Source organism: Spea bombifrons, chromosome 12 (assembly GCF_027358695.1).
Source record: "Spea bombifrons isolate aSpeBom1 chromosome 12, aSpeBom1.2.pri, whole genome shotgun sequence".
In the NCBI taxonomy this organism is placed as follows: Eukaryota; Metazoa; Chordata; class Amphibia; order Anura; family Pelobatidae; genus Spea; species Spea bombifrons.
The window spans coordinates 29,694,380-29,714,214 of NC_071098.1; the positions used below are offsets into that span (position 1 = coordinate 29,694,380).

General features: G+C 44.7%; 1 protein-coding gene across 1 annotated transcript; it reads left to right on the forward strand.

Annotated features, from left to right (window-relative positions):
* Positions 1-2,177: 2,177 nt before the first annotated feature.
* DEDD2 (death effector domain containing 2) lies at positions 2,178-13,520 on the forward strand. The gene is made up of 5 exons (XM_053451745.1): positions 2,178-2,275; positions 5,423-5,988; positions 6,461-6,571; positions 6,717-6,848; positions 13,037-13,520. The coding sequence occupies exons 2-5, from the start codon at positions 5,526-5,528 to the stop codon at positions 13,408-13,410; spliced, it is 1,080 nt and encodes a 359-aa protein (XP_053307720.1). The 5' UTR covers positions 2,178-2,275; positions 5,423-5,525; the 3' UTR covers positions 13,411-13,520.
* Positions 13,521-19,835: the final 6,315 nt, after the last annotated feature.

Below are 19,835 nucleotides of genomic sequence, written 5' to 3' on the forward strand. Positions count from 1 at the left end.
TAGCAACCACTTCATTTATTGAAAGATTTCTGTGATAGTCCATAAGAATGAATGGACTGTTTCCTTAACCTAGTATAATTGAATAGACCAGCTATCAAACCCAATTTCACTGTTGCAACCACCAGTAACGTAATTAGCATTGGGTCGGGGGGAGCCAGTCCTCATCACTCATCAGGGGCGGGCCACATTCGACACACAGGGGTTGGTTGTCCCCGGGCTGGTCCAAAATTGTTCATAAATAACTGGTTCACATCAGACCAGCCCTTTGTCAACAATGTTGGCCCAGACCGGGAGTCAGGAATGTAGTGGGTTCCAAGTAAAGCAAGGTTAAGTGACCCCCATGGATAAATACGAGACTGCTCACAGCTGGAGGGAAAGCTATGGTTGATGTAAGGGAGTGGGTGAGGGAAGGAGGGAGAGGGTAAGGGAGAGAGTATGCATGCATGACTGTACATCAGAGTGAGAGTGTATGTGTATGTTTGTGTCAACATGCATGTGTATTTATACCTGTGTGTGTGTGAGCATGGATGTAAATGTGTGAGCATGAATGTGTATAGATGAATGTGTGAGAGCGTGAATGTGTAAATGTGAATGTGTGTGTGTGCATGAATGTGTATATTTGAGCATGAATGTGTATAGGTAAATGTGTGAGAGCATGAATGTGTAAATGTGAATTTGTGTATGCATGAATGTGTATGAGTGCGCATGGATTTGCGTGCGTGAGCATTGATGTGTTAACCTGAGGGCATGTGTTAGTATGTGCCTGTCCAAATGTGCTAGTGTGTATGTGGGTTACTGGGGGTGTATAGGATCTGCCCTTGGTGGCAAATACTCTAGGAATGCCCCTGGCAACCACTTACTGGATGAAAAGCACAGCGAGAACTATAAACAAACAAGTCTCTCAATGCCCTTTGTGTGCGGAGCTCGGCGTCTATTCCCCTGCTGCTTCCCCACCAGAAATGTCACAATTTGAGGCGTGTGCGATCCCTCCCCGGATAAAGCAATATTTACCGGAGCGTCGGGGTCACTGCTTTCAGCGTTCTGTTCTGTCCATTCTTTCGCTATATTATTATGTATAGCACTATACATTGTTTTACATTAAACGTGTCTTTAGGATCATTCCTTTTGTTCTATTTGGTATTTTTTGGATCGGATTTATTTGTCTCGTGTAAAATTTCAGACATCTTAAAACACAAAAGAATTCAGCGAGTGTAACAATTATCAGGAAGTAAAAATGTAACAATGACTTTGCATCTTTGCCTACAATGTTGCCAGCGGCCAGTCTTTGTTTCAAAATCGAAACATTGTTGGAAATCAGTGATATTTATGGAATTATGATGTCACAAGTTATGTCCGAAAACATATTCCAGGAATCATAAAAAGGGACACAAACGGACAGATGGCCTATCAAGAGCTTGGCAGAAAGAGATGCCCAGGGGCAGTTTAATTTTGTTGCCTGAACCAGCAGATTATCCATCATCTACCCTATGATGAAGCCTCATGGCAAAACGCGTTGGGGTACCCGAATAAACCGCCGTGGATTACAATATTTTAAGATTTTACGTATACTGTATTTATTTTACTTATTATGAATAAAACTGACGTATATGAAGGCATCTACAGCGGAATCAGGTGCTTTACACGCAAAGGTTGTTCATGTATGAGGTAATACACGCACCTGAGTATCGCGGTCTACGGCCCTGGAAAGTAGGCAGGAGAAATGAGGTAGATACACTAAGGTCACCTTCCCCTTTCCATATTGCTGCACCCAACACTAGTTATAAAGGGTAATTGTAGGGTTGTGGGGCAATTAGCTGGCTCAGGCCAGGGGTTTCCCGCTCTTTGACCTCCTGGAGACGGAGTCACATTTGGAGCTTCTTAGAAGTACTTCTCACAAACAGGGCCTCTATTATCAGGAAAGTACGCATACTGCGCAGCCGCTCTGTGAATAACACTTATGTAAACCGCTGGAGGGATCGGCACGGCATTGGCTGACTATGCTCCACAGTGTCACGTGGAACAGCAGGTACACAGCGTGACAGAGCATTCCTCCTTTTCTCCACTACCCCGCCCGATAGTCCTGCGTGCCTCTGCGCACGCGCGGAGTGTGAAATGGCGGAGGAGGGTGTGGTTTCAGTTTGACCATGACGTCAGTCACTCAGTGCGCCTGCGCCGTTGTCTGTGGAAGGTACCAGAAACAGAGAAAACGCTGCGGCAACGGGAGCGAAAACATATCCTGCTGATAACACGGATATCGCCAGAGAGTCGTTCGTTGGTAAGTATGCGTGGTAGACGGTTTAGGGCGATAAAACATTAGTTATATAGGTATCTGTCGCCACAAGGAAAGCGTCCATTTAGTACAAAAGGCTGACAGGCAAGTAAAATAACAAAGAAAATGGCCGAGGCCAGGTGATACGCGTCAGATGCGACAAAATGGGGCCGGAGAGCCGGTAGAAGAGGTATTTAGCGGGTCTCTTTAGTTATGAAGAGCAATAAAGGTCGTTATATCTCTAGGAAATAACGGCCGGGGTAATGTCAGTGAGGGGAGGGCGTGGGGCTGAGGGACTCGTCTTGAGGGAATAACAAGGCCGATGGCCCCGGTTAGACAGGGAATTTATTATTTAACGCCTATCCACCGTGTAGCATCCTCAGGTGGGTAATAATGGCTGTTACTGGGAGGTGATAGGAAACATATGTTAGGAATGTGACAGCAGCTGTGGATGGCAACGCCTATAACGCTCAGCCACCCTCTTGTGAAGTGCAGGGCAGAGGGTGGTCTGCCCCTCGCAATAAACATGGATGGTAACAAAATTATTTTTAATGGGGGTTAAAATATCTTTGCCTGCGGTATTATCTGCTAATTACCTCTGACAGTAACGATATCCCGTCTGTCTGGGTTGTGTTTACTAAACTGTGGGTCGGAGGGGGCAGAGGGAGGCACTGATCTGCTCGGTGGGCCGTGGTGCTTATAGTTACCGGGAGTAATTTATGACCGTCTTGCTTAGATTATGTTTATTATGTCTCCTGACCCAACCATTTGATCCCTACATGGGTTCCCCTGCCGAATGAGGTTTGGCTGCAGAGCTTACTCTCACCTGGGAGTCTTGACCTTGAAGCCGATCGTTCTGCGAGGAGGAACTTGGTTGGGATCGGCTCCTTCTGAGCCCAAGCTGTGGGAGCGGAGGGATGAAGGCCTACTAGACATGGTGCCCGACGCCTGCCCTCGAGGGCCGCAGAAAGGCCACAATGTTTGGATGTTTGAGGTTGTTGGATCAGCCGACAGCCTTCAAGCGGAAGCTTTAAACTTGCGTGAGAGAGACATAAGTGAGGAGCGGCAAAAAGTCCAGACTTGCTGACAGATTATATACGTCGCTTGTCGTTTGAGGTGTGAGGGACTGCTTGGGCGAGTCGTCTGGTGGCGCAGAGTTCTCCAAGGTTGAGGGTCTTTTCTTCTCAGAATGTAGGTTGAGAGGATAGATTGTATGCTTCGCGAGCAGGTGGGATCTCGGTGAGCGTCAGAGAGTGAGGAGGACATTAGAGAATAGATGCCACACAGTCCTGGGGATGAGGGTGGCCAGGCAGGTATTTGGAGATAAAGTGCAGGGGGGTCAGTCTAATGGACAGGAAGTAGCTGTAAACGTCGTTCGTTTATTCTGGAGGTAATGTAGAGCCTGTCGGTGGAGAACGAGGGGCGGTGTATGATGGCGGTTATATGACGGCGGTATGACTGAAGAAGTGTTTTAATAGTATTTATATTTTCACATCTTGTGAGGTTTAGCTGACGGGTTTCACGTCTTGGTCGCCACCCTTTGTACCTTGGATATAGAACAGACGGCTGAGGTGGTAACCAAGCCCCGCACCGCCTCTCTTTAGATTGTAGTCGTTTCACGTAGTCCGCTAATTGTTAGTCTTCCCGCATTCTGAGCGAGCTCAGGAGCCTGGACGGAGCACATATAAAATCACACAATAATTCTTACTCTACACCCTGTGTACTCCATCTTATTGCTGAGAGGTAGGGCGGCCATCACATGTACTCGCCCCGTGGCCCTCGTGTATCGTCTGGCAGTGTTCCGGCATCGGTTGGGCCTGGTTCCTTCCACGTGATCTAAAGGAACCAAGGAAGAAAACTCGTTGCATGTCTTCTGTGTCCGCAGTAATGGCTTCTCTCGGCTGTCCCGGGATAATTACATTGATTGTCTCCATTAACATGTTTAGCCGGTGATTCAGCCCAAATTCCTGCGCGGCTGAGCCGGTGACGCCGTCTGCTTTCATCCTCTCTGTTGCCGCTACTTGTTCTGAGGTTATTTTGCGAGTAGGTACGGCTTCACTGCTGTGATTGTTGGAATCGATAAAGGGTATTATGATGCCCCCTAAAAACAAAAATAAAAATGATAAATATAAAAATAAATATTTATTATAAATGACCCCCCCCCATACTTTCCATTATCAGAGTATAGTGCTTCTATGTGAGTCACTGTCCTCTGGGTCTGAACACGTCAGCTCCGTGTGCTGGTACCCTAACTGCACGGGGGCCTATTAACACCCCCCCCCCGGCGTATCTGTAGTAAATGGCGGAATGCTGGTGGCGGCTCGGTGTAAGTGGCCCTATGTGTAACACGGCGCGGGCTTCTATCTGTACGCAGACACACCAGGGTATTGGATTGTTATTAACAACCATATAGAAATCATTGATCAGCCGCGCTGAATAAACTCCTGTTGTATATTTATAGATTGACGGAAATGAGCTATATTTTCGGTGTCCTTATTAAAGCGCTTTGTCAGGATGGCGAATATATATGATCCGCCTGCGGGATAATGAAGTCAGAGGTGATTAATGAGCGGCTCGTAGATGGCATTACGCCCGGTTTATTGATCATTAGGCATTCCGTTCGCAGCGGGCTGCTACTAAATCTCTGCAGCTTTCTGTTTAGAGAAAGTGGCCCCGTGCAGCAGTTGGCAAGGAAACGATCTCATTAAATCTCCCCGCGTTATCCAAAGGTGCGTCGGAGGAGCGCGAACACGGTTTTCCTCCCCGCGCAATCTCTCGGGCATCATCTGTACATCAAAGGCCTTGGGATTTCACACAAGTTTTTCTCAAAGAAATTCTACACTTAGTTTGTCCCCCGCCTTTGAATGTCAGCCCGCTTTTATTCTTTGATTCACGCTGATTGTCATCACTCTCAATGTGTAAAATCCAGTTTAATGATAGAAGAACCTGGGAGGGATTAGAACCTTGTGTTTAAAATCAACTCAACGTAAATAATAATAAATACCCTTTACTATCAAGGAGCTCCAATTATTTACTCCTTGATAGTTTTAAACGCGGGTATATTTTGTATAAAATGTTTCTTTTATGTTACCGTTTGGGGTAATGTCTTAATATTGAGTATTTATTGCGTGTGTTTTTATTTTGTTCTTTCAGAAACTATCAGTGTCCTGTTTGGTGCCAGTTGTGCTTCTGCCTAAGTCTCTGCCCAACGGTCCGACGTCTTCCTCGCTTGAATCTTTGAGTATTTACATCAAGCATGGCTGGAATGAAGAGGCCTGTTCTCAGCCAGCCCTGGGAGGAGGATGAGTGCCTGGAATATTACGGCATGCTTTCCCTGCATCGTATGTTCGATGTCATCGGCTCCCAGCTTACCGACAGTGACATCGAGGCTCTGTCTTTCTTACTGCATGAATCCTACCCGTACGCCCACCCTCTAGACCCCCAATCCTGGGCTGTGGAAGACGAGAGCGGTACCGTACCGGATAGCTCCTTGGTGGCTGCCTGGCAGAGGTGGCATCGCAGGGCTGGTCCCCTTGATGAAAACAGCAACTTGGAGTCTTCTGAGCTCCTTCGGCCAAAGAACGGCACGGAGCTGCTCCTGGAGCTGGAGAGACGAGGCAAGTGTGACGAGAGCAACTTCACGCACCTTCTGCAGCTCTTACGAGTCCTGACTCGCCATGACCTAATGCCATATGTCACTATGAAAAGACCCCGTACAGGTGAGTCCTGCATGCAAAAGCCCTGAAACTACAGGGTTAAACCGGTTTACGTATGTTTACTATCGTCTCATTAAAGAACCCCCCCATCCTCTCCCCAAAAGCGATCTATGCAATTTTTGTTTGTCTTTTAACGTTTGCACAACATCAGTACGAAGGAAACTCTTTTACGTGAGTGGCCTATTCCTCCCCAATCTTTACAGCAGCCTTGGGTTTTTGTGCAAGACCTAGTAACTTCAGCTTTTAGTACATCTGATATCAAAAGGAGGTTTTTCTGACCTGATAGATAAAAAAAAATAAATAAAAAAAATGTGCGTTTTAATATAGTTTTCTATTTACTTTTTCTTAAACTAGTTATATGGTAGATTATACCAAACACTATTCCTTTTCCCTGCCTTTTTCATGCCTTGTTGTATAGATGGGTTAACTATATCAGTATTAACATTTTCAAACCACGCTTGTTTCTTCTTTTCAGTGTCTCCGGAGAGGTATACGTATGGGCCATCTGTGCTAGACTCTGACAAACAGATGGATGGGTGTTTGAACCAAACAACTTCAGAGAGCAGAGAAGATAACTGGGAAACAGGTACATACCCGGCGCCCCCCACCTCAATGTCTTAGTAAACTTACCGTTGATTTTCTGACTATTGGGCAGTTCCACTTTCCGGGACCCTTATAGGAAAATAGCCACAGGGTGACCCTTTTATCTAAACTATACATTCTCCTCACAGGTTCTAATTCCACCAAAAGGAAGCGAGGAGCAACCGGAAGAAGGGGCCGCTGCCCCAAACCTAAGAAGAATAAGGTTGACAGCAGTGCTTCTCCCCCTCCTGCCCAGACCACCCAGAACAAAGTTACATGCGGTAAGCTTTTGCCTCATTCAATTCCGTTCCTAAGCACCTTTCTGGAAGACTTGATCCACCTCGGATCGAGAATCTTGGAGACAATTTCCTTAAACATCTGGAGTAGATGGTCTTAGATTTTCTGCACAATTTTAAAAGGAGTATTATTTATTCCTGACGCTGTCACTAGTACGTTTCTGCACACAACACGGTCCAGAAAGGGGAATGCTGGTATTCTACTTGACGACTCTTCATGGCTGATGGGCAAATTATTTTACCATCGCCTGTGTTAAGGTATCTCTAGTAAGTTTCGGCTCGGTTCAATAAATGAAACCGAGGAGTCCGTTCAGCTGACATACAAAGGTGTCCTTAACTAAAGCTTAAGTATCTGCATCCCCCTGACCCACCTCTCGCAGCGGCACATTGCTTTTGAGCAGTTGGCTGGTGCTAAGTATTTCAGATCGCTCCTGCGCTGTCGGTTAAGAGCCTGTGTGCCGGCGATAAACTAAACTGACATTAAAAAAGCTCCTCTATATCAACCGATCACTTTCATAGGGCGGGCCTCTTCCTAACGTGCTTTCTGCAGCGGGTTTGCTCTCAGAGTATGGGCTCACTGCTCTTAATGCCTGATTCTAATGCCCCAGACTGGAAAGCTTTGGCCATTTTTTGCATTCCTGGCAATGGTTTCAGCAGGTAATCCAAGTAGGAACTGCTACCTCAAATTACCCATATTGCACCACCCCTACCTCCTCTAACAGGCTGGTGGCTACATTTTGTAGCACAATTACGATGGGTGGGCAGTAACAATTTACACAAACAATAAATCTAGAAGTGACAAACATTGACACACTTTGAGAACTCCTGTTACAAAAGAGGCCTCTGTTCTTGCAATCTATTACATAATATCTTAAATGAATCGGAATAGATAAAAAGGATCCAAATACCTCACATTTATCTGAAGATGGCATAAACGAGATCTACACCTTTGTGCAATTGGCCAACTGCTTTAATGTCTGTACTCCTCATAGAAACTGCATGGCTACTGGTATATATTTGTTAAAGTTGGAATAACAAAGAGCAAACCCATGTGTGCCGTACTAAACCTACACCGTAACTCGCACCTCTAAACATTCCCATTTACTCCGTTACGCGCTGTCGTGGATCTCTGACGGAAACTAACTTTCTGGCCCTGTCCAGCCCTTCCGCTCCTCCGCTATTCTATGAAAGGGATGAGAGGTCAGTTTGCCCTGTGCTTTCCCATGTTACTCCGTATACTTGTCTCACAAACTGCCGGTGAAATGCTTGTCTGATATGTCTATGCATCAACGTTTCTCACATCTCGACAATTTACAGGACATGAGTGCTAAAGAAGAAAAGCTCTGCTTATAATTTAATTACATAAAAAACACAAACCTCAAACCTGTGGTAGCTGCAAGGACGAAACAGTAAGACATTTCTCATCTTCAGTGTTGTGTATTTTGTATTTAATTTTCTTTGGTGGGGGGGTGGCTGTTCTTCTGGAGGAGTCCGCGCTCCTGCGCGGGGTGTTGGGTATAATAGCTGCTCCTCCAGCGGATGGGGCCTGCGCCCATATGCCGCGTGTCCAGTAACGCCAGCTGCCCAGTGGCTGGAGATCTCACTGCGACATTATTAATTTACGGGCCCATCCTGGCAGTGGAATTTCATAAATACACTACGGGTTTCTCATCGCTGGCACGGCGCACGGCACGTTTACTCCGGACTTGTCTAGCTTGAGAAGCCACGTATACTCTGTTGCATTATTTATCGTTCCCGTTTTTAAATGCATACATTCAGGCAACTCGTATGTAGTGCCTGTTCCATTCACGTGCCCACTTCTCCTCGAACTCCCTGCGAGCGTTCCTGAAATGTCATGGTGATATCTTGCTTTTCTCCTCTGCCGACTCTCTCTAAAATTTAAATTCCAGGTGTTCTGAGCAAAGGTTGATGATTAGAGAGACAATCTCTCAAATAAAGAAATGGTCATGAGTTCTACCTTCCTCAAACAAGCATACAATAAAAAGGTAAATGCACCTCCTACAAGTGAGAGACGCCTTGACAGATAGTATTCCCAGTATGAGACGTCACAATCTGTCCTCTTGCTTGCATGCCGTTAACGTGGCATATGACTGCTGGCCTGCGGGATTTATTTAATAAGTGTTACTCGTACTACACATGGGAGAATACATTTCATCTGACTTTTTTCACCCGGATCCCCTCTGTGCAGCAGAGTTTCCCATTTAGTGACGCTGCATTCTAGTGTTTTGTGTCACCTGCATACAGCTTATCAATAACAACCTTTTTTGATCTCATTTTTATGAATTGACAACCGCTTGGTAACATTGCAACAGTCTAGCCAATACTGAGGTCTGTGCTGCAGATACCAGAAATAATAGGTTCTCTTTTCTTCTATCCCTTACCAAGATGACGTATTTAACTGTTAAACCTCCAGTGGTGTCACACAATTCAGGCAGTGTCAACGTTTCCTTTGGAGTTTACTTCTAAATGTTTTATTTTTTATTTTTTTGCGATTGTGGCAATTGTACAGAATTGTCATTTAGCAATTACCTAACCTAAGTGTTGAGAATTGCAAACTATTGGGTACTCTAATTTCAGATATTAATCTACCGAGCACCCTTTATGGAACGACTCGCTACACGAGACTCATTGAATATTGATTGCCTTTAAATGTCATAGCTTGCTTACTCCAAGAGCTACGCAGTGGCCAGTATCTCTTCTCCCCCCCCCATCCTCCTTTTTAGTGCATCATCTATCTGTAGCAAGCAAAATAGAGATTTCTTATGAGACCCAAACCCAAGGAATCTTACCGTTATCTTATCAGGAATGGTTGTGGAGCGATGGGGGGCCGCTGCGCTGCATTAAAACTGCAGGATCCCTAACTGCGAGCGTGCTCATTTATGGCGCTGCGTGTGATGCGGGGAGCTGTTAGTAGACAGACCTCTTATTTCCTGGTATCTGCTGCTCTTATTATTCATATGTACGTGTGTATAACAGTATATATATTTTTGAAAAGTATTTTTCAGGTTTAATGCATTTTTGATTTTTTTTTTTCTTAAATCCATTTTACTGAAGTGAGTTTCTTGCTACCTAATTAGAAAAGAAAAATGAATGTTCTATGGTATTTTTGTTTTTTTACGTTTTTTTTATTTTTGGTCAAAAGCTCAACCTGTCTTTCTCGGTTCACAGTTAAGATCGCCAATGGAAAAAACCCATAACTAGCTGCTCTGACAGCCTGGCTCTGCAACTCAATGGTAAACATGGGAGCAAAACACAGGCTTGTTTATTTCTGCTTCCATCTGCGCTGTATTGTACGAGCTGATCTCCTCAACCTATGCGTTAACTGCCTCGCCACGGACACTCGGTGTATTGTAACAAGCCTTGCATCAACTGTTCGCTCTTTCTCCTGGTTGTAAATCTATTATTAAAGAGAAACATTGTTCGGCCTGACAACAGGGCATTAGTCACATTAGCCGAATTCAGTAGACATACCTTGTGCAAGTGCTTGGCTTAACCTCTTGTTTGCCATGGGATTGTGTAGTGTGGATTTCCCGAGGGGCGCAGAATAAAATGCATACTGCAGGGCAGCAGTGATTTAATCGCAGCCCTCCAATGTACATTTTAAGGAGTCCACAAAGAAAAGAGCTCTAGATGACTTTCTCTGGCCCTGGTGACCCTGGAGGTTAAACCTCGCTGCATTTCATTGACTATTACCAAAGAAATGATCATGTCCGAGGCTCTCTGCGTCCTGTTCTCATGTGCGAACAATATCTTCTTGTTTTGTACATAAAGGTGCGGGATGCAAAGGAATAAACGCACCCAGAACAAAGTGTTCAGGATATGAATTTCTGTACTTTCCAAGTCGGTGCATACGATGCAATTTATTCAGGGTATGGCTGCCATGCCATTAAGAAATCCAAGGCCTGTTGCTACTCTGTAGGCTTGCGGATGGATGAAATATTCCTCGCGTGAGCCGCAGATTTCTAATGGTTTGGGAGTGAGTTGCTGTAGAGGGAATGAAACCGTTCTTAAACCGCGCCGGGAATGGGCATCCTTTCGGCACTCCGGTGTTGCATCGATGGCAATGGCCGCAGCACCTCGGAGGACCAAAGTCTATCCATCCCTGGCCCGGTCCTGCCTTTCACCCGAGAGCCGTTTTGTTACGCATTACAACTGTCACGTTCTTACACTTGTAGAAAGAACTCATGAGACGGGTTTGTTATAATATTCCTGTTACGGCATTATCTCTGTAACATGTGCCTCGGGCTGTAATACGGCTCTGCTTATCCATTAGGAAGGAGGTGAATGTTTTAAAGTAGTATCTTCCAGAACACAATGGCTTTTAAATCTGCCACATGAGGATTAAACATGCATGTAATGTCAAAACTGCTAATGCCCCGAATGAACAATCTGGCACCTATTGTATCAAAACTCCGGTGCTCGTGCTACAAATGAACCTCTGTTACAAACGTGTCTTAAAACATCATTAACTCTGATTTCCCTGGAACAAAGTTTGCTCTGCAATTTGGTACATGAGTTGTGTCTTGGATGAATCGGTAGATCTATATATGAGCGCTAGTGTTACAAACCTTTCATCCCAATATTGGCAGATTTTAGGATTAAATACGACATGTATAATCATCGATGGGCTTTATTATATGTGAAATAAACCACATTTCAGTGTCTAATGGTTAGTATGGCTATTTGTTCTGGAAATGGTTAAAAGCTGTATCACAGTGAATATGATATTTATTGGTCACATGGATTCTAACTTTATGATGTGTTTTGAAAAATAAATGTCTTTATTCAAATGTGATAACGTGTTCTAAGGTGCAATGCGATCTTCACCAGACAGTCCGTACCTCTGTTCTCTGCAGTCGGTTATAAGAGAGTTAAAGGGGGACTCCCACCGCTTTTTATATTGATTTTGTTCCAGAATCTTGGAATTTATGCCTCTGTTTTACTACTTTTATGTAAGTTCTCCTGCATAAAGTAACACAAACCTGCTCGGTGCTCTGACAATATAAGTGACGGGAAACAAAGACAATACGGAGGGAGTTCCCCTTTAAGCCATCCGTATTAATGCTTGCACAACACTTGTGGTCAGCCCCATGATCGCCCTAAAAGATGTAATCAACAGCCGTGTACCCGGTATAAATAATCACCGGGTGTAATATGTTCTCTAAACCCATGGTAGGCGACCTCTGCCTTTCCAGCTGTTGAAATAACAAAGACCATTTGTAAATGGAGACATTTAGAACCCGAGACGTAGGTCACCAGCGCTCTGGTTATTGGACGCTGTGTGGGGCCATTACATATCGCATAGTTAGTAATATGATTAGAGCTGGAAATATACAGACGCAGAGGTAACCGGAGTTATAACTCGTTTGTTGATATTTTGAAGAAATGCATTGCACCGGTCCCGTTACCCCGCTGACCGACCGGTGCAGTCACTGGGAAAGGGGGCTTCTGTGTGCATGGACAGCGACTATGTGATATTTTGCACTCTCAGTTAAATACTTCTACAGGTTGACCTTCAGCAAGAAAAGAAAAACAAATAAAGAGGAAAAAAATCACTAAACGAGCGTATGTAACGAGCCTCTCGTGCTTTCTTTTACCATCATATTTGTTCTGATAAGCAGACAGTAGCGATGCCACTCTGAATAACGCAAATATTCTATTCGTTAAATCAAATCCAGAAAAGATCTAATTTCTCTCTGCGTTTATTCCATTCATTCATGCGACCTTTTATACGCTAAAGCCAAAGAACTGACACGATTGTCTAGCCGTGTTCCTTGTATTTCAGTGGGAGTTTGTCTATAAACGGGTTTATTTCTTTTAAGATTCGGGTCTTCTGCCCGCTAATCTTTTCTCGAAGCGCTTTTACCGTCGCTGAAAATGGGGATAACGAAATCTGGATTTTCTAAAGTACTCTACCCTGGCTGTGATCCCGGCCTCCTAACTATATATATATTATATATAACTATTACTTAAAGAGTGGATTTCTTTAATGATCGAGGGCCTCTATTCTGGAGCTTTTAGTGTTCTGTAGTATTGTGACAGGTTGTTTGCATGATCTAGTTTTAGAAATACAATGTGTTTTTTTTTTACTGGTTTTAATGGCTTTGAATTTTCTTTCCCCCTCTCCTTTCCTCTCCTCTTCCTCCTTGCAGGGATTCGGCTGCGGGTGCGAGCGGAGTACTGCCAACACGACTCCATTCTGAACCAGAACGTCTTGTCCATAAAACAGAACCCGCTGGAGCGACGCTTTGATCTTTTCAGCCAGTCCAACACCGTCCTGAAGTCTCGGGATCTTGGGTCAATCATCTGTGACATCAAGTTCTCGGAGCTGTCCTACTTGGATGCCTTCTGGACGGACTACATGAACGGATCCCTTCTGGAGGCCCTTAAGGGAGTGTTCATAACGGACTCTCTGAAGCAGGCCGTGGGTCAGGAGAGGATCCAACTTCTTGTCAACGTCGACGAAGACGATTATGAAGAAGGCCGCAGGCTGCTGCTGGAAAGCGTTCCTCAGTCGTCTGATTGATATGCAGCGACCTGACTCTCCTTGGACTCTGCCGTTCGTTGCAGAGACTTTACTGTGCCTGCTGGTCATCGGGATTTACAGATTCTTTATATTAAACTGTTTCCACAGGGTCTGCTTTCAGTGGTCGTCCCTCGCCTGGGAGAGGTGCTGCTCTTTCTATAGTGTAGAAAGTTACTTGAAAAGGCAACGGAGGGACTAGAAGGTTAGGCTAAAAATCTGGGGACCCTGAAAAGTGTTGGCGAGGGCTCACCGGGGGCTCAGTTATACGCACCTCGGTATTCTCGTACCGCACTCTCAGTAAGCAATTGAGACCAGTTTAGGTCTCTTGAGAGATCGAAGCGGTTTGGGTTGTCCGACCTAAGCCTAGATTAAACTGAGGGTTTCAGGACACTTGTGAGCAAGTCATGGAGTCACCGTGGCTGCTGCAGGCGGCCCCTTCACATGGTGTTAATCTGCAAGCTGGGGGGTGTCCAACTTCCGTACAAGCTTGAATGGCTTTGGCGTCTAGTGGAGGAAATGCCTTTTTTTTTTTCTTTCTAAATATAAATATATATATATATTTTTTTTTATAACCTCACAAGTTTTGATTGTGAATATTTCGGAGAGTCGGCGCGGCGTTGCACCCCTCTGAAGTCTTTGGGGGTTTTTTTGCCACTGGACACGTTTCATTGGTGTTGATCTCGATCCACCAGTTACTGCACAGGATGTAGCGATTCCACTTTTTCTCATATTTAAAAAAAAAAAAAAAAAGCGCCCCCTTAATTAGTAATGAAGCTTGGCAGTGGGCTCAAAAGTATATTCAAGAGAATAGACTTTAAAAAAGAAAATTCTGTACAGAAATTGATAATTTAAATTAGAAATTAATGTAAATGCGCAAATACGCATTCTCCCCGAGGACCGGTGCGTTTAGAAGCTGCGTTTTCAGACTCCGGCTTGAGGGATGGCTGACGGAGGACTCAGACCAAGTTCTCTTCCAATCATGGCCCTTTAATTGTTGGCTCACGAGCCAAAAAGGGCCACATGTTTCAAAGCTTTTTTTTTTTTTTTTTTCTTTTTCCCAAGACAAGAATGACGGTATGTTTACCAGCAATTTGTACATTTTCTTGTTTACTCATGTCATTTTAGGATGTATGCATTTTGTAATCTAAGATGTAGTGTGAATCACTAAATTATACACCCACATGAGAGACTTTGATTTTTCTTTTCTTTGAGGCTTTTGGCCGTCCCTATTTTTTTTTTTTGTAAAAACGGATAAAATACTGCAGTTTGTATCGGGTCCTGAGAAGGGGTGTTTGTAATATATATGTAAAAGGCTTTCAAAGAAAGCTTTGTAAATGTTTTTGTAAAACACATTTTTGTCTTGAAAATAAAATTAAAAAAAATACTGTCTCTTGATTGTTTGTGAATACAATGAGTGAAAGGGAAGTGAGGAATCTCCAGTTTGTGGCTCATGGTGGCACCAGTCTGTCCCAGTATCCACCCGGCCCCAGGTAATGGCTTTAAAAAAAATGCTGCGTTACTCTTTCGCTAAAGGGAGAGCGGTGCTTCAGCTCCTTGGCTTCCTTATACATCATGGAGGTCTATCCTCGGTGAGACTCTGCTGCAGAAAGAGCTTGGGTGGCCCTGTATAATGTATTAAATCATCCATTGAATTACGCATGGCCTGTCCATGGCCATTTAGCCTTACCAGATAAACAGATAGGTAGTGGCCCTTCATAAGGAGTACTTAAAGTCCAGGAGCAGAAACCCATTTCCCTTTAGTGAATCGGTTGGATGCAGGTTATGCTAACGGAGACTGCGAGCCGGGCGTCTCATCCAACATCAGTGTCTGACCCCACAAATGCTCTGCTGTATTAACGGGCAAAGAATCCCATATATATATACAATATATGATTGTATGGAATTTCAAAAACATTAACAAATTACAACATTTTAGGTCTTTTTGTCTTTTATATTGAGGATTTATCAAAACAATTAGATCTTTCTCTTCCGCCACACGCCATCCTCCGTACACGCCTCCTCCCCCGTTCCTCCAATCACGTAGGAGAGAGGAAATACTATAACAGGTTGCACCAATAAGGGGTCAGGATTCCTCCCTCACACCTTCCTTATTGGTCCAACCTGTCTCTGTTATGGGATCACTCCGATGTGATTGGAGAAAGGCGTTTGTTCCTGCAGTGTGGGTGGAGCCTCCTTGCTGAATAGGCAAGAAAGACATTTAAAAGGTAAAGAGGGGGAAAAACAATGGATTTCAAACAAAAACTCAGAACTTTCACCTTTGGCTCCCTCCTCGTTTTTGGACATATGTACGAATTAACAAATTTAACAAAACGTCTTAAAATTCACACAAATCCAAAGTCTGAAAGAAGCTGTGCGACGTACGGTAACGAGTGACAACGCATTCTGGCCCGTGTGGTGCTGTCGGAGTAACAATTCCTCTTTGAAACTCAATTAGGAGTAAGAAGGCAGCTTTTTTTCTAGTTTCTATGGCGATAGCCTATCAGTGGCTGCTTCTGTGTCACGTGACAAGCGTTCCGGGCGAAAATAATAAAAGGCAACATTTTGCACAATTTTTGCAGAAGGTTTGGGGGTTCGTGAAGCACCAAGAATGATGTCTCTGCTGCTTTCTTTAGTTACAAAAATGTTAAATTCAGCAGAGTAGGTGGGACGGCACCTTTAGGGTCCTGATTGAATCCAGCTATATTAGGGGTTACATAAAAGCTGATCGGTCCATTCCATTGGTTGCTATGGTGATAGGACCACTTTCTATACATAAAACCCCACTGCATTATGCTGTAGCCTTTTACAGAGTGAGGCCCTGATATGTGCATGTATGAAGTTTATGTGTTTAACATGAAGCACTTGCTATCATGTTGCGCTCTAGCACCAGCCTTGAGGCAGGGCCCGCGCTAATGAAAGGGTTAACGTGGTCCCTGCGCTCGGGAGTTGCCCATCATGCCTCGGGGTAGGGAGAGATGCAGAGGCTGTAGTTCCACGGCTGACCGGCAGGTGCCGTGCGTGCGCCCGCCTCCCTCCCCTCCAGCCGTTGCTATGGTGACGCCTCCTCCGGCCCCGCAGCGGCCGAGCGCTGGGAGTGAGATGCGCCCACCGATGGAAGGAGCCGGTAATGTGTCTCCCCTTCCCCTCCTTCTCTCCTCCCTTCCCTCCCTCCGTCCCTCCCTGCTTAACTAGCCCGCAAACTCTGCATATTAAGCGGCCGCTCTGCATAGCGGTCCCTCTGTGCTGTGGGTGGGCGTGGACCTAAGGGGGTGTGGCCGCTAAATGTACAGGGAGGTGAAAAGCTTCACATACATGTTATGGCTACACATGTCACATTCATGTATCTGTATATATTTATCTGTACATACACATGTGTCACATACAGGGATACATGCATGTATATGATTGTATGTATATGCCACATATGTGTAATAGACAGGGATACATTTATATGTAGATACACATGTGTAATATGCATGTGAACATACATGTATATGACTGTACTTATATGTAAGCATACACATGATATAGATAGATATGTGCATGTATTCAACTGTATTTCTATGTGTAATATACAGGGATACATGTATGTATATGTGTATAGTTATGTGTACACATGTATTTATGTATCTGTCTCTCTCTCTCTCTATATATACCGTATGTTTGTGTTTATATTTACATATCTGTCATATCTATATATTTAATCTCTTTATATGTGTATGTTTGGAGTGATAACGTATAGTTATAGTATGTTTATATACATGCATCGTTCTGACTATATTGATATATATATAGGTGTATATGCTTCCTATATGTTTATTGCATTCTGATGTCATTGTCTGTAATGCGTGTTCTGATGTATGTTGCTATATGCATGCTGGTATATAACATAGCCTGCTTTGATTCTGTTACACGGGATGCAGTGTATAGAGGGGTTGTATCTGGGTATGGAAGTCTCTGTATAGCAGCAGCACATTATAGAGAGCAGAGCGCCCCCTGTATACAGCGTTAATGTGCAGGATGGAGAGTGGTGGGGGCAGTGTGCACCGGGGGGGGGGCGGTGGTGGCTTCCATGTTCTGCGGTGTGAAGCTGTGTCTGCGTGTGTAATATGATCACGTTTGGCATGTTTGTAATATCAGGCCTTCTATTGCCCCTCTTTCCTCCCCTGATGCCCCTCTTTTCTAGGAGCTCATAATGTTTGCTGGGTATGAGGGGATCGCAGGGTTCTACAGCCCTGAAAGCCCCCATAATGTGTATAGAAATAAAATGTTTATAAATTAAATTGTGTAAATAAGATTCATTATCCAGATTTTTTTTAAATGTCTTCTGAATCATTTTACTAGATATCACACCACATAACAAGTCTTGTAAAGCCCCACCCCTTGACCATGCCTATAGCCACACCCCTAAAACAAAACTGTCCTTATTTGGTCATTGCAAATGATGGAAGATACTTTTTCAGTTCAGAGCGGGATGTTTTTTGCACACGGAACACATCGCGGAGATGTTTTTTTTTATGTAACTGAGTGGCATTAAGGAGAATAACGTGTTTTTTACACAATTTAATTTATAAAACATTTTTTTTTATTCTAAACACACCCACAGGGGCTCCGGGAGTCCTAAAGAGGGACACAGCTCTCGCCTATCTCCCCCTCTCTCTCTCTAACTCGCCTCCCTCTCTCTCCTGGCACACAACTCCCCTCCTCTCTCTCCTGGCACAAACCCCCCTCCCTCTCTCTGTCCTGGCACACAACTCCCCCCCCTCTCTGTCCTGGCACACAACTCCCCCCTCCTCTCTCTGTCCTGGCACACAACCCCCCTCCCTCTCTCTGTCCTGGCACACAACCCCCCTCCCTCTCTCTCCTGGCACACAACCCCCCTCCCTCTCTCTCCTGGCACACAACTCCCCTCCCTCTCTCTTGGCACACAAGTCCCCTCCCTCTCTCTCCTGGCACACAACTCCCCTCCCTCTCTCCCCTGGCACACAACTCCCCTCCCTCTCTCTCCTGGCACATAACTCCCCTCCCTCTCTCCTGGCACACAACTCCCCTCCCTCTCTCTCCTGGCACACAACTCCCCTCCCTCTCTCTCCTGGCACATAACTCCCCTCCCTCTCTCTCTCCTGGCACACAACTCTCTCTCCTGACACATAGCCTCCCATCTAGCCTGGCATAGTTCTCCCTCCTCTCCTCTCACTCCCTCCTCTCTATCTATCCTGGCACACAGTTTTCTCTGTCTCCTGGCACATAGCCTTCTCCCCTCTCTCTCCTGGCACACAGCGCCCCCTAGGTTTCAGTAGACTTAGACCGTTCTGATAATGATTGAAGATCAAAATTAGGAAAATCGGGCAATGGACATTTCACGCGGCAGAATTATTCACAAACATGGAATTGTTTTGGACTCTTTTGTGGGTGAATTGATTTATAAGCCGGCCCCAAACACAGAAGGATTATAATTATTGCATAAATTATGATTTTTACGTAGGTCTTTTGTGAAATCCAGGAATTGCAATTTAATTTGTAAGGGAAGGACGGGAGGGATTTCAGAACAACTGGATGTGCAGAATTAATAAAACGGCAGAGCTAAAGTTAATCCCCGAGCAGCAGGCTTGGTGTGTTGGGATGTCTCTGCTATAATCTGCACCGAGAGAGGTAAAAGGGGAGGTAAGAGGGGTGGTAGAATGGGGGAGCAGCTCAGGTTTCTCCATGTTGACTGGTGAGAGTGCATTGATGATGTAAAACAAATTATAATGGTAATGATGAGCCATATGGAATGACGAGACACAGGGCTGTCTTTTGTAGATGTGCAGAGGGTACTCTGTCCAAGAGACTGTAGATGTAAGCTCCTAGGAGCAGGGCCCTCCTGGCCTTTTGTTTCTTTGTGTCCAAATTGTGATGTCATATATGACTTGTTATGTCCTATTTGGCCATGGATACAGTGCTCAGGAATATGACCGAGTCATATAAATAAAAAAAAATAATAATAACCAACTTCCCCATCATGAAACAGCGGCGACATAAACAGTATTATATTCTAGGACTATATCCTCTAATAATGGCAATAAAGGACCATGCATACTTACTATGCATCCTTATGATGTCATTAAGACCAACGAGTGGTCATCCTAGATTACATTGGCATTTTAATTCACTTCTGCATTAACCTGTAGTCTTTATCTAAATGTGGGTGTTATAGGTAAGTAGTCTCCATTGGGTTAGTTCTGGGCGCCTCATTGTATTGCCCCTGGCTTTCTGCTTGTACCGACTCCAAGCGTTTCATTGTGTTGAGTGTGAAAGGCATGCGCGAAGGTGCTGGGTTGAATGGAAGGTGACACGGGGCCTGGGGCAAGCATCCTGTGATGGGCTCCTATGAGGTATAAGACGTAATGCCCAGTTCGGCTACAAATTATTGCCATTGCTCATCG